The 15,615-nt window shown below is 44.0% G+C and overlaps 4 protein-coding genes across 4 annotated transcripts in view; 2 read left to right on the plus strand and 2 right to left on the minus strand.

Annotated features, from left to right (window-relative positions):
- Window positions 1-15,615, minus strand: part of LOC126563527 (uncharacterized) — a 387,646-nt gene that overhangs the window by 274,641 nt on the left and 97,390 nt on the right. The gene's annotated exons all lie outside the window — the stretch shown is intronic.
- LOC126562593 (replication factor C subunit 5) overlaps window positions 1-15,615 on the plus strand; it is a 431,263-nt gene that overhangs the window by 211,814 nt on the left and 203,834 nt on the right. The gene's annotated exons all lie outside the window — the stretch shown is intronic.
- LOC126562792 (craniofacial development protein 1) overlaps window positions 1-15,615 on the plus strand; it is a 170,308-nt gene that overhangs the window by 110,669 nt on the left and 44,024 nt on the right. The window lies entirely within an intron of this gene.
- LOC126563544 (protein dead ringer) overlaps window positions 1-15,615 on the minus strand; it is a 97,264-nt gene that overhangs the window by 61,958 nt on the left and 19,691 nt on the right. The window contains exon 4 of the mRNA XM_050220190.1: window positions 15,278-15,378. Within this exon, the coding sequence (XP_050076147.1) occupies window positions 15,278-15,378 (101 nt within the window). The remainder of the gene's footprint in view (window positions 1-15,277; window positions 15,379-15,615) is intronic.

A 15,615-nucleotide genomic window follows, 5' to 3' on the forward strand; every position in this document is an offset into this window, starting at 1 on the left:
TCGGTAATAAAAATTCACGCACTCGTTCGCTCCCCGTTACGCTATGCGGGGACCATAAGTAACAGCAAGCACAGCAATCACGCAAGTGGGAAAATCTGTCCCATCCTTAGCGGGGCGCGATCTACACACGGCGACACCGAACTCGAAAACATAGCGCGACCTACACCAATGGGAAAAATGTTGCACTCCCTCGGTTCGCTTCTTCACACAACGGTTCTTGCTTCGGGCGACACCGAGCATCATGTTCACCCTGGACGTGCTGGGCTGGAAGAAGAAATGAGCAACAACAACCACACCAACAGCAGGGAAAAAAGTCAGTACGATCGCAGATCGTGCCCGTTTCTACGTCCTCTTGCCGTCAAATTTTCCCCCTCCATATGCAGCTGCAACTGCAGTGGAAAAGTTTGCGTCGGAAACTGTGGTTGACCCATATTTTCGTGACCGTGGCCGCATCAGAGCATCAACAGTGGGCATAAAAACAATAGCTCATATTTTGTTCGTCTGACTTAAAAGTGGACAGAAAAGAAATGGTGGGAAGCGCAAGACCGATCGCCAGCGGATGAAATTTTGTTCCACGGCAGCGTTCTTCCAGGCACGGAGCATAAGAATATGGCCGTTCGTTCCCGAGACGCTTAGGGAAAAAAGTCATAAAATCGTTACACAAATTTGTCTCGTAGTGACGTAGTATCTTTTACTATCCCTCCACTGTCACTTGGTTCGGAGATGCTGCGCATCCACACTAACCATCCTTCCCTCGCTAGACGCGTTGGTCTTGAGGATGCAGAATCGGTGCGGAGCACGATCTTGAAGTTGAGCAGCTCGTAATGGCAAACATGTGGTGACAGCCACATGCCGCTACATGCGTTTGGTGATCAAAGTTTTATTAGATTTCGGGAAACGGAATCTTCGGCATCTAGTGGATGAAGCAGAGTAAGGCGGAAACTGTGGTCCGAGTGAAGAAGCGACCTTATGAAAACGAATGTACTGTTCAAATAAATCGTTCGCGGAATGTATCAATATGAAACATGCCGATTCCGATTGTTGACCTTGACATATTAAGAAAATTGTAAAGTAAGATGTAGACTGTTTGTTTAGCATATGGAGAAATTGAAAATATTATTGGAAAATTTAATATCCAGTATTTTCCGAGCAAAAATGCGATAGCTTTCATACAAGTATCGTGGTATTTGGATGAGATTCCTCATGACGTCCAGATGTCCAGATGGATTTTAATAAGCAGTGCCTTTAATGCTTTTTGTCTCACTCGAGGCTAGCAATGTTTGGCCGCTTATCAACGCTTCAGGATTAATGCAGATTTTTGCAGCAGATTTCACAAATAAACACTTCAAACAACGCATCAGAAGTAACATTAATGTTAGTGACACAATCACATCCAGTTCCATTCAGTCCAGCTTGAAGGAAATACCTAAGAAGCATAAGGCCATTAAAGATTTCCCAATTTCGAAACAATGAGTCAAACCTTTCCAAATAAAATGTTTACTCGTCATTATAGAGCAAACATTTCGTCTCAAACATGCCTCCTAAAATGCTCCTGATTGCCTGGAGAAGTGACTATCATTTTAGTAAACCATTAAACGCTGATAGGATACAGCTGTTCTTCTTCCAATAGAGCCCATGCCTATAATCCCACCCTCACAGCAAACCTAGTTACGCTGTAAAGTTGCGAGGACAACCATCAGGACACAGTGATGATACCCAGGGTCAGCTGCTCTTCCAGCGTGTCATTATGATCCACTGGCCGTAAAAATCTTTCCATGCGTCCCTGTGTCTTACCGTTGCTACCCTACTCAGCTCCTTCCAAACATCCCTCGCTCTAATTAAACCGTTCAACGGGAGGGAGATCTCGTCCTTGTTTCGTTTACATCCTCCCTTACACCCCTACCAGCATCAAGCGAAACGAAACCAAACGAACACATCACACACAAGACGATTAATTTTGATTGGAAATTGATGAAGTGATCACTATTAATAGACTCCTTCGAAGGTTCTGAGGCGGCCGCCGTGTTTGCACCGGGGGGGAGAAGCAGCCATAGCAAAATTAATTCCCCACGGAGGCAGCAGCAGCGCGGACGCTCGGGAACAAGCGCATCCTTTTACGACGGATGCACGACGTACTGCTCTTACTGGAAAAGCCGTTAGCCGCTTTCTGACGGAACGAGCCGTGACAATCGATAAATTAATCCCACCGCTAAATATAGACATTTCGTCGGGACTAGTTTCGTGGGTTTCGAAAATTCGGATACCGTTCTGCGCCCTTGAAATGCGTCGTTGCATGCGGTGCAATGCTGCATCATGAAGGTTGGGTGAGGGCGTGGGGAAGGTGAGAATCACTCAAGTGCATTTATCTGCTCACGGAACGGTGCTGATGATGATGACGATAGAGATGTTAAGAGTGATGCTGTCCTCCAGCGCGAAAGAGGGTGATTATTTTCCTTCACGGTCATACTAATAGTGGAGAACTTTGCGAGGGAGTCATTGTTGTATCAGTGGTGAGGGTGATTGAGGATGTGTAAAGGTTTTATTAAAACAGTTTATCTAAATTTTATCTTAACTTGCCGAAATTCAATGAAAGGTCACAAGCACGAGATGTCCAGTACAAGATAATGTGCAAGGAATTGAAGTATTGAGGATAAAAAATGTATTTCTTAAAATAATTTTGTATATTTGTAAGTACCATAAATTATTCCAAGAGTCGACAAGAGACAATTAACACAATTAAATTGTGTTAGTTAATAAAAATACAAGTGGATCTTCATGTCCTAAGACGTTACTGCTATATGCATTAAATCAATAAGAGATAAGAATCAGGTTCGGAATATAAACTTTTCAGTTGATCACATCCACAACGCATTGATCGTTCGTACGTCAAAGAAATCTTCTCCTGCAAACGCGTGCAAAGTAGTGCAGCGGTAATTAAAACCATAACTTCTGGCCACAAGCAAAACTCTTCTCTCACGGTCAGCTGACAGCGGTGGCTGGAACGGACGAATAGGCCGCTTAGGTAGGGATAGAATACTGCACCAGAACACGATGTGTCGGACATTGCGCGATCGAGCGCGCGCGCGCTTTTAGACCCTGCAGGGACTAAACGTAGTATGACCCCCCCTGTTTCGTTGGCTTATCCATGCTTCATTTCGTTTGCCGAAAGAAAAGCGAAGTTCAGACAAAACTGCACGGCTCCGAGCAATTAATAACATTAGCGAACCTGCGGAGAACATATGTCCCGAGACTCACACCTCACGGCACACGAGCTTCTTCCCTTCGAATAATGCCGGTCGAAGTTTGACAGGACCGTGTTCGGCATCGGAAAAAGGGGGCCAACAAATGTAGCCGAGCACCCAAGAGTCCTGGCCTGCAAACGTTCCTGTGCAGGCTTTATGTGATTTCATCCGTACTATGGAATGAAACTCTTGCTGGAGGATACAAAATTGCACGCGGAAGGCTGTCGGACGATCACTGTTATTTGGTTCTGAGCAACGCGTACCGACACAGGGTAAGAGGGGGGAAGCGTTAGCGGAACAGAAACGGGTACGATCATTAGTACGAATCATTTTAATCAGCGGTAATTACTAGTTTTATATCTTGCAGGCATGCTACGCGTGCGATTCTGGCACACAGCCAGAGCCTTTGGTGTGCCTTTCTCTCGTGGATTCGCGCGCAGGAATCAACAGTTCGATGGGGCTAAAAGGGCGTTCGCGGTTGCGCTGCACACCCGGGTGCATCCATCCAAGACGTGCCGTGTCTCATTTGTCTCGCACTCGTCCGTAGACCTGAGAGTGGAGGGGGCAATGAGCGATCGGGCGCAGGGGGCGTTTACTTGGCCCTTTTTGGCTCGTGGGTCTAAACGTCGAGAGCGAAACGTCATTTGTGTCGTTGCCGGCGGGCAGCGAACCAGAAAGTTGCTTGCGGAATTACTACGTACAGGAAACAGGGTTCTAAATTATTTCACAGACTGTGAACCGATAAGCCACGGAAGGAGTAGAGTTCGTTTGATGATGAACGAACATTCCTTCAAATGAGAGACATGGTCTTTGACAAGCACTTCGGGAAATGCGGAGCACCCGGGAATGATAAATCTCTTTATTTGGAATGTAATAATGCATTCTGAGGGATTGGGAATTATGCTAATGCGTGCAAGAAAGTAGCTTCGGGTGGGGAATGATTTATTTGAATATATGCTGTGAAATCCAGGGACACGATTTAATGTTCCAGCTATTCAGGCTTTTGCTGAATACAAGTTGTAGGAAAACAATATAAAATTCTACGAAAAGTGTTGATCACCTGTTATTGTTATTGAACACGTGTGAAAGTACAAATGATTCCAAAATGGATCGCCAAGAATTTCAACCCGAAATTGTTAATCAATTTTAAGCTGTCACAACAATAGAAACAAAACGTCTTCAATACACAAATTCCAATTACTTCACAATTTCGATTGTTTTCCTAACCAGAAAAGACCAAACTAAACAAAATCAATCTAAAATATCTCCTCCCAGCTCCTTTCCAGAGACCCGCAAACGAATCCTCCATAGTATGCATCTTCCTTGTGGTAAATTAAATACCGCTTTCGACAGCACAGAAAGAGTCCATACAGGGCACCAACTAAACGATGTATGCTGGGCATACAGTCACCACCACCACCATTCGGAGGGACTTCTATTTATTTCGTTAAAAGTCGGTAATTTATCGCTCCGTGCCGTTGAAAGAATGAATAATTCAAAACAATTTATCATGGAGCGCAACGTCGGTGTACTGCGGCGCGTTCGATCGTCACCGGTTCGGTTCCCGTCGTCAGCCGCCCCATCACAATCCCCAATCACAAAAGGGGCTAAATGAACGATTTCATCAGGTTTGCGTTGAGACGCGACGAACACCCGCGCGATCGACGAGGATGAACATCGGCGAGAAACCACCGGAGAACCGAAACCAAATATTGTGCCACACGGTCGAGGCGGGTAAGAAATGAGTGCATTTTGAATGTTATTTTGAAAATAGAAAATAATTACCACACGAGCGTAGCTGGTGACGAAGAGCATTAATATGCAATACTAATACCGTAATCTTACTTTCTACTAATTTCCGTACCTTCACTTGACCCACCAACCAACCATTCCGGACCGAGGCTCGGGACCGTTTGTTGATGTATCAATTTCCACAAAACAGCATGGGGAAGAGCCTGGGCATTAAATAATTACCACACACTCCACGAGCACAAACGAACACCATTCAGCAGGTTGCAGAGACTCGACCCGTGGGAGTCGCAAGAAGCCTTTTACCAATTTTTGTTCCCCGGTTTGCAACGTCTGCACACCCGTCCCAACGGCAGGCTGAGTCGGCGGGGTTTGCTGCAGGTGAATGGGGCTGGCAAACGGGTCCCTATAATCCCACCCGCAGATCCCCAAAGCCAACCAATTCACATCAGTGAAACGTTTTGTCAAACAAAACAAATGAAAACGGAGTATGAAAGATCGTCTCACGTCTTTTAATCCTCGTCGATCAATCCTATTTACCTTTTTTTTTCCACCTCCGAGAAGCTCGGAGAGTCATCGCGTACGGCTGTGATTCCCCGCGGTGTGGCAGACAGAGCGAAAGAAATAAGTTCATTCATGCCGTTGCGCCGTGTGGTGGCTTTGCTAAATGGGTACCATGGTGGATGGTGGATTTGAATAAAGCTCCCCAAGCATGCGACAACTACCGCGGCGTTCCCATTCTCACACCCCGTTAGGTGTTGACTCTATTAAAAGAGTTCCATTTTCATTCAATTTGTACCGCGCGCCACAGACAGCGGTGCCCGGCGTGTGTATTAATGGGTGTACGTTTTTTTCCCATTTATGTTTCGTGCCCGTATCCTGGCACACCACCGGTGCGGATGAGCCTTCCTTCTTTCGCACCTCCACCAGTATGCGAAGGACAGTGTGCGGTTACATTGTGGCAGCGATGGTAGAAATAAAATTTATATTACTCATAATACGACCACAATTTATCAAGCACACCAACAACAAAAAAAGCCTGATGCTCTTTTGCTTCACGGTTTACCCTTAAGAGTTGAGGGGCTTGGGATGCATGATGGACGTGTTGAAAATAAAGTAAGGGAACGATTCGTCACATGAATGATTTGAGACGCTTAATCTTTGAGCTATACTCATCTTTGGGGCTCAGTTTCGAAGACAAAATCGTAACACCTATGCGCATGTTTAAACTTAATTTTGCATCGTTTTGAAACCGTAACGAGCAACGGGAAGGAATTGAGCACAATTTATTGAAAGATGAATGCGACGTGATCGTACGGAGTACAGAATGGTTGTTACAATGTACTCAGAGTCAATTTCAATATAGTAAGTGGTAGATAAAAGTACAAATCGACTGTCATGTGAAATCTAGGAAATTAAAATGTTCTAGATCATATCACAACGAGGACAGGGCTCTGTATTTCACATATAAAATTTAAAGATTTGCCTTAATTAGTCCCGTCAATAAAACCTAAACAGTAACAATCAACATAGTTCTAGCAACAATCATAACGATATGCATTCGTGAAGCACATCGTTGGATATGCAAAGAAACAGATCCTTAATTAATGCCTGCGTCGTGCATCTACAATCATGTCCTAACATGCAACCGCACCGTTGAGGGAGCGCCTCACCAATAATTCTCATCTACTCACGCAAAGCTCCGAACACACCGAGACGAGATACACTCATCCTCACCCACATGCACAAACAGAGATGCAAACAGTATCCTTCCTCTTGGTCACATGCCATGCACAAGAAGCTGAGCGAAATTAACATTCTCCACGGTTCGCCTTTTTCCCACTCTCCGCCCACCCGTAGAAGACCTAAGCCCAATGATAAATGCACCGAACAAGCGCGCGAAAAAGAGTAATGTACATCATGTAAAACACTATAAAACGTCTATCAGCAAATTAATCTACCACAAACGAGGTACAGACATCTCGCGTTCGACACCACCATGCAGGCCACTTCATGCCAATACGCAAGATCCTGCTGCGGAAGAGAGAGAGACATAGTGTGCACCGAGTGCAGTTTGTTCACACCAAATGCAGCTCAGCTAACCCCTCTCGTAACCTCGTTGCACTTAATCCGGCATGCACGAAATGAAGCCTGATCGTCGAACACAAATCATCACTCGTACCGAACACGTACGCCAATTCACACTTCCCACCGCTGTCGATGAGATGGGAACGAAAACGGGACCACCGGGGAAAAACGGATCGTTGTTAACTGTGTCTCCCCACATCCCTAAACCATCACCACCACCAGCAGCAGCAGCAGCAAAAACCTGCGGCAAACATCTAAGCGAATTCTTCCCGCTCGAACCGAAAGCGAGCTGCATTAAACTGTTATACTTTATGGGGGAGGTTTTCACCAATTTTCGAAGCGAATCACTTCCAACAGAAGGTATAACCGTTGGCCCTGTGTGGTCACCCGGTAAATGTCATTGTGTGAAGTGGGGTCAGTAATCATCATGTCCCAAAAACAATGCGGCATCGTAAATGGTTTTGATATACGACCGTGAGGTTTCTTGGGTGGGAGATCGCGTGATCGTGATTGGATCCTTGGAAATTAGTTTGTTTTCCTTGCAAAATATACATAGACTTACGAATGATGATTCCAGTGGAAGAACTAATTTTTAATGCTACGTTATAAACTATTTTTGAAGCAAAAAATAAAAATATATACGATCCGGTGGGAAAATGATAGAATTCTGAAAGCTTGTCAAGAAATCTTGAAATGACAGATCTAAGGACTGATCTACTGATCAGTTCGCATCTTGATAATATCCATAAGCTGCATTACAGTTAGAATTAACTAACATTCTAGACTAACCTCTATTGCGAAGCATAAAACGAATATAGCCTCAAGCCTTTTCTTGACTTGTTGAGACAGAGATATTCTTGCAAGACAGATCATTTACTTTGAATCGAATCAGATCAGAGTCTTTAATTTGGCCTGAAGCTGCCGTCGTTACGACAAAGTTTTGCTAGGAGCATGGCATCTTATCGAGACTTTTTTCTCATATTTGGCACACCAGTTTCTGGAGTTACAATCGTCGTCAAAGAACCCAGAATTCGTCGTCTAAGACCTTATTAAAATAAGAAGAAATAGTACGATAGTGATCTCAACAAAAAGCAAGCAAATATTGCTTTGGAACCAAGACATAAAACATAAAGATCGTGAAGTATGCTCATGATTCATGATATTACTACCGCGGCTTAGCACTAAGCACACGCAATGTGTTAACTCAATTAGAGTACTTATTCCACATTCCGAAGATTCCTCGGCGAATAATCGTATCCCGCCGATTTCGGCTTAAGCGTCTTGCCAAAGCTGTTGGTACGTTAAACTAATGATAATTTGTGCAGAAAGGTTCGAGATTGTTTTCCTTCTTTATCGGTTACTTAACCTGTTAATCTGCCAAAGAATTTCATTCAAACGGTACTACCGATTTGCACCCAAGTGTTTGCAAATAGTATGCGCAATGCTAAATGCAATGGATTCGGTTGCGGTTTCAAGCAAAAACCCTCAATGCGTTGGAATCGAACCAATGCAATGAAAATCGTACGCAACAGGTTGAATTTTTCTTCCAGCAATTGTTATTTATCTTGCAAAATAAACTGTTTCAAATGATAAATTGACCAGTTAGCCAGCCAGTGTGGTTCAAAACATTTTTGTATCTCAACGATGTTGAAAATTAATTTGCATGCATCAGCTGCCCGATACAGGCATACAAGGCTCTTGCGAGAGTCTTCCCAGCGGCGCAAAAGAAGGCGCATTGCGTTCTGCAGTAGCACCACACTCCGGCAACAAATTGACCAATCAATCTTGACGGAGTGGAGGACAACGAAGGGCGAGGACTCCACGGAGCGCACCGCTTTTTATTCCACTCCGTTTGATTCCACTCCACAGCCATCGGATCCGACCGGCCGACCATTCGATCGGATACACAAGCAGGATATCTTTTAAATATATTATTTCCCAGCTCCCGAATGCACAATCCACCGGAATCGCATCATTATGCTCACGCATGTGATAACAATTTTCTGCACGGCGAGCGAGAGACCGAACGTATTCTGTTGGCCGCCGTGCTCGAGCGAAACTGCACTTGCCGTTTGCCGTCGAATCGTCGCAGTTAATTCTACTGCCTCCAAGGAAAAGGATGTCCGAAGGATGGCCCTGGGCTTGGAATAAAGGGCACTGCAATGAGCTCCACAGACGCGCGCACACACAAACGCATGAGCGAAAAGAAGAAAAAAAACATAACGATACTAAACACGATGCCTGACCGGGCTGCGCTAAGTTTTCAAATACAGAAGCTTTCGTGATAAGCTTATTTAATATAATTTGAATACTTTCCAACACCTCCCATCTACCCGGGATGTCCACACAAGTGAACCTTTTGTATTCTTTTTTTTTTCTTTTTGTGTTTGTGAAGAAAAGACAAGCATAATTTATATGAAAGAAAAACCTGTCTCGGGAACATCATCTCGCTTTCCCATCCCCGTCAAAGCATCCATCCTTATGTCCGAGCATCTGAGCTTCTTGAGAAAGTGAAGGATGAAATAATTTAGGAAAATTATCATAACTCTCGTCCCTAAAGGAGATCGTTTCCCCTCACTTCCATCTACGATTGTTAGCGTCCTCATATCTCCCAAGAGCATCGTTGGAGGATGAGAGCAGGAGCAGTTCTTTCAAATCTAAATCGGCTAAACATTTGACGTGTCGGGAGAAGACGAGCAACAGGAAGAGTAGGGTTGGAAAAAAATCGTGAATGGAACGTTTCATGACTAACCAATTAATTTCCTTCTTATAGATTATGTGCCTGTGTTAAGTTTTTTTTTTACCGTAACATCGAACATCACTGCCTTCAAACCAAGACCTTGAACTCTGCTGCCGTTTCACCCATCCGAACACTCCCATACCCGGCGCGCGACCAACCGATTGCGTTGGGAAGAAAATATTGACAGCCGATCTACACAAAGCGAATCTCTTTCTTTTCGTTACGAAAATTAACGGCAAACCGATTAGAGTCATGTCAACCATTGAGCAGAATCCTTGCGGTACGAGCTCTGATCGTTTGCCTTTGCAGGCCGGCTGGCGGGCGGGTTGTTGCATTAGATGCTATTTTTACCGTCGACGGCTCGACAAACGGAAAGACCGAGGAAACCCGTGCGCCCCGATGACCGTATTCAAGCAGCGACGCAGGTTGGAATAAAACAGCCGGCGCTTTTCATACATTACGGGGTGAAAGATTGCAGGATGGATTTCATCTTGCTGAAATTATTCACAAACATAATCAACGGTTGAAGGAAGTGGAAAAGAGGCGAACGGGAAGGTATGGAGAGAAACGTCCTAATGTAGCTGTCATCTCTGGGGGCACAAGTGACGATGAGTATCGCTGATCCTGTCATGTTTCAAAACGGAAAGGCACCAACGTATTCGTAATCGAAAATTATTAATTTTGGTTGATAAATCGATCTTTTACGTTTTTATTTGTGGATCATACAATCTTCTCCTCATAAAATGTCAAAAAAGAATTCAATTATTTCAACCAACTGTACTCCATTTTGCTCCATCAATAGGCAAATTTGAAGCGTAGTTAAATTTGTTGCGCAATCATACTTCCACATAGAGTGTATTACATTGCAAAAACATCAAACCCGAGACATACCACCCCAGACAGCCCTTTGGCATCTCGACGAGGTCTTATTCATAAGCATGCGCATCCTAGAAAAACACACTATCCGAGCGCCATTGCAGCACACACTGCTCATGTATGCCATCAAACGGACTGTGATCAACTATGTTGTATGCCGCGGTAACATAGAACGTCTGCCAACCATCGCTCCAATCAAATGGGAGCAGAGTGCACATAACGCATCAGAGAAGGAGCAAGCAAGAGTGATTACGCGCATCCCGTCAAACCACGACGAAGGCTAGCAGAGCTAACGAAATTGAAATGTGACTAAAAGACAAATGCATCGGCATATATTACAACTGCAAAATAATGAACATACGCCGATACCGTTGCATCGTGCGAGTGGTGTTGATGCATGTGCATTCCGTAATGAAACCTGCCACCTCCCCCACGCACCAGACCACGACAGGACCTTCGGCTCGGATCCATCCATCCGACGTTGTTCGGTGGCACACAATTAGACTTCCATTTTTCGGTTTCAATTTCAGTGCAGTGTGTGAAGCGATATGTTTGGCAAAGCGAGTTTTGAGGTCGGCAAGATGAGGACCGTCGAACGTTGTTGGTGTGCTGTTGCTGCATGCTAATCAAACGGTAAAGTTTTACCGTCGGTTCCATCCACAAGTGCAATGGATCGCCTTTTTTCCTTTGCACTCTGATCACTTAATCTCGTACAATTGCGATAGCGAGAGAGATTGTATTGCTTTGTGACGTGCGTCGTCATCTTAATACACGACTCACGCGCTCGTTACGCGATGTCTAGAGGGAAGGCGTTGGAGAACTGGTTTACGCATCAGTTGAAGTGTGGTGAGCATGATTCTGAATTATAATAATTGGCCGCTTTGTAATTATGGCAGGCCTGACTAGTTACTTGGTAGATAAATTTTAAAACTAGTTACAAAAAACTGCTTCAAACAGTTCGATGCATACATGATCTTAATTTACTATTTAAGAAGCACTCTTCTGTCGCTTCTTCCTGGGAGGACTTACAGCAGTATCACTCCTCTATCCTGGTCCTCTATCGATGCTCCTCTATCTTGATCAAGAGGTTAGACGTTGATTAAGAGTTCGAAGTCTCTTAGACTCATATTAGATTGTGATTATGAATGTCTAGACGATACCGATATTGATATTGCTAGAAGATCTTCTTGAGCTGAAAGCAGTAAAGTCACCAGGCCCCCTAGGTTCTTCATTTTAAGCCGCTTGTGTATTTTGTTGGCAATACAGCCCGAATCAGATGAAGCCGTTAGTCAAGAAATGTCCTGCAAAATTCAACTACCACGATTCTACTATCCATTTATGCTACAAATAATTTACAAAGGGGCATTGAATATAAAATCCTTTAAATCGTCCGGAAAGAATGACATTGTAGCCATCGATTCGTAATCAAAAAGAACAATTTCTTGTAGTTCACAATATTACAACAAACTTTGTTGCACCCTGTAGTCCACGATTACACGCCTTTCTTTGTCCATATATTTCCTTTCGCAAGTCACATTGCTTTTTTTCTGCAATGAATATTTCATTCGCAATAATGCATTCCGGTTTCGATCTGTTTGACTTTCAAGCTAATTTAATTAGACGAACGTGACATTATGTCAAAATGATATTGGCGCGTCTGATTGTTGGCTGATGACGAAATGTAAAAACAAAACTGAACCCTGCCCCCCCTGTTCCCGGTGTGGCAGTGTATCATCTCGGGTTGACTATGTTTCTTTGAACGTTTTTTTTTTCTCGCTTCATGCGCACCCTACACGGCCAAGCTACGCCGCAGCTGACTCAGAGCTACGCTCCATCGTCTACACTGGATGAGCGGATGTCACAGTTTCAGCGTCATCCTGGTACGGTAGATGGGCGGCATCGTGTCAGACGTAATGCAAACATGCGCACCATTGCCCGGGTGGACGGACATGCTCGACAAATTTCCCAACGCCTCATATGGTAGGCACGGGGGAGATTCGATTATGAATATTTGTAATTCTGTGGAATGGTAGGACAAACCGTACAAGGAATATAACACGAAGGCAGATAGGGAGCAGGTTTATAAATTTAAGAAAGGAAGGATGGTGAGACACGAATGACATTATATAAAAAGTGAATAAAACTTTAAGATCTTGACTTGATCAAGTCTCCTGTAGTCCTTGTGCTGTGCACTAATCGCGGCATAGAGGGCCAATGAGCGCAGCAAGATTCATCGGATTTAATTTTCTCTTCTCCATTCTCCAACGTTATTCAGCAATTCGATCCCAACCGAACCCAACCAGCGAAAGAAACACATCGAGTTATTTATGGATATTTGACCAACTACAGGTTCCCGATCATTTCTAATGACTAACTCCAACTCTCCCTCGAAGTCGTCTGTCACACCAAACGTTTTAGACGAGAGTAGCAACAATCCAACTGAAGGGGCACAACAACCAACCGAGGGGTCTGCAAATCGATTAGTAAAAGCATGAAAAATAATAATATCGAATACCAGAACCACGAGTTGATGAACAAGCTGTAAATGTGGACGAAATGTACAGCGTGATCGGACCAACACACTCGCCTGATGCCTTAGGTTTCAACGGATGAACATGCAGCAGTTAAACAAGGGTGTATGAACAACAGGAAAGAGAGAAAAAAATGTGACTGCGCGATCAAGACCAAAACCCCGGCGACACCAGCACAATGTTCCTTAGGGTCGTCTCCTTCGATGTGAAAATTTATATCAAATTACTGTACACAATTTTGTGGCTGCAGGGGGTAAGACTAGCTAGCGTGCCGTCTCGCCCGTCCGTCGTTGGTACGATACTTTCTTCGTGCTGCTGATCAGCTGGATTCATGTTGGTTTCAGCATTTATTGGTGGGGGATAGAGAAACAATCACGCCTGTTGGGCAGTAAAATCTTGAACACAACAATGAACATGTCGAACAATTTAAGGGTACTTCATAATAATCGAACATGCACGTTGTCTTTCTTTCGAAAACGGACATTGATTGCTAAAGATTAAATCAACTTTTAATCAATTTCATCGAATAAAATGATCTTAAACTGCTGCGGTTCGCAGGATCGCTCAGGATCAAGCGAATCTGCCACTGTCTCAGCATTGTACCAAATTTTTAACGACCAGATTTTAACCAGAAAACTTCAATTTGTGCATTGGATAAACATTCCTCATGGCATGATCTTTGGCACGTGCCTCAAATTATTTCATTCAACCAAATAAACTGCCATTGCCCTTACAAAGTGCCCTTTCCGGCTACAGTTTCACAGATTTCAAGCTTAAGCAAATGGAGAAATCACCCTATCTAATGCATCAAAAGTGCAACGGAGTATCCGACTTTCCGACCCCAAAAAACACTTCGACCAACACACCGATAAGTTTCTCCCCGATAGTCGCGTACACGATTACGCCGGTGTCGGTTATGATTGCGTTTGTCCTAGCAGCAGCAACCAAACGCGAACGACTCCTACCGTTTGCGTATGCACGGAAAATGAATATTCATCCCCATGACACACTAGCAATAAAATGGCACATCACAAAAAAAAAAACGAACTCCCATTTGCCAAGTGTTGCAATAGAAGCAAATAGAGACTGCAAAGTAATGGCAACCGAACGGTACATAATACACAGCGCCACACTAGCGCGCGTTCGCACTTGATGAGTGGTGGAAATGGTCATCCCGAACTCATCTATCCCGCAGCACACGGAAGGGGTGCTAGTATTAATTAATAGAAACGTGCTATTGACTCTCGATCGGCAATTAATCAGCATGTTGTGGATGTAATTTATCTTGCAAGGCAAACATGTGGCCACTTCACTTGCGAGTGGCGTGACGTGCGCGTTTGTGTGTACGAGCTCTAAGCGCTAGAGTGGCTTTCTTCCATTGGAAATTGCATTTATTGCAGGGAGGGTAATTAATTGCGCGTTGAAAACAACCAGAGATGCTTGGGAATGGTTGAAATGCTGTGTTACTTAACTATCGAAATGCTTCAATTTTCGATAAATAAATCAACGAATGAAGTTTAATTTAAAATTATTCACATTTTAGAAGAAGATAGTTTGACGCCTCTAATGCTATTTTTATATCAACCACAGAAATGTGCATCTCTGTGCAGATACGAGTCTACCCACATTCGCACACGCTGCCTGATGATCGTTGCATTAATAGTTAATTAAAATTGTAAACATCATGAATGATTGTAACCATAAATATTGATGCTGTGGCAACGGTAGACCGGTTGCCCTCAAGAAGGAAGTAGTACATTCCATCCGTATACGGTGGGCCATAAATAAAGCGTCCAAACAAGGTTTACGCGTCACCAGCGACCGGGCACTGGTACCTACTCCGCTATAAAAAAAAACATGTACACAATCTTTTGATTTGCGAAATTATGGCCGGCCGGAAAAAAGGGGGTTATTTTTGAGAAATTGCGAAACGCGGGAACGTTTCCACGGCGATGGGCACAATCGAGCAGGGCGCTTCGATGCCACAAACTGTGCCCAACAGTCCCCGGAGCCACACGGAGTCATCATCTTGCCGGGTGCGCGCGACTTACCTGTCGTACTTGTTTGAATTGCTCCTCGAAGCTCCAGCCGTTGTTTTGTTGCGACGAGTTCGACGTTTCGCTCGAGGTTGACGAATTGGAACCGGGGTTGCCTGGGGTGATTAAAAATTGGAAAGCGATTTTAATGCCACTGAGGTTGGGGAGCGCAATTTGTTTTGCTTGCGATGATATCCGGTTTGGGAAGGGAAGTTGCTGGTTAATATGAAATGTAAATGAACATTTCGAAAGGGTTTTTTTATGGTGTACTTTAAAAGGGTTTCCTGTTTATTGATGGCAAAGTTTATACATTTAAAACATGTAAAGAATAATTTAGGTGTTGATAATTCAAA

This window comes from Anopheles maculipalpis, chromosome 3RL (assembly GCF_943734695.1).
Source record: "Anopheles maculipalpis chromosome 3RL, idAnoMacuDA_375_x, whole genome shotgun sequence".
Taxonomy (NCBI): domain Eukaryota; kingdom Metazoa; phylum Arthropoda; class Insecta; order Diptera; family Culicidae; genus Anopheles; species Anopheles maculipalpis.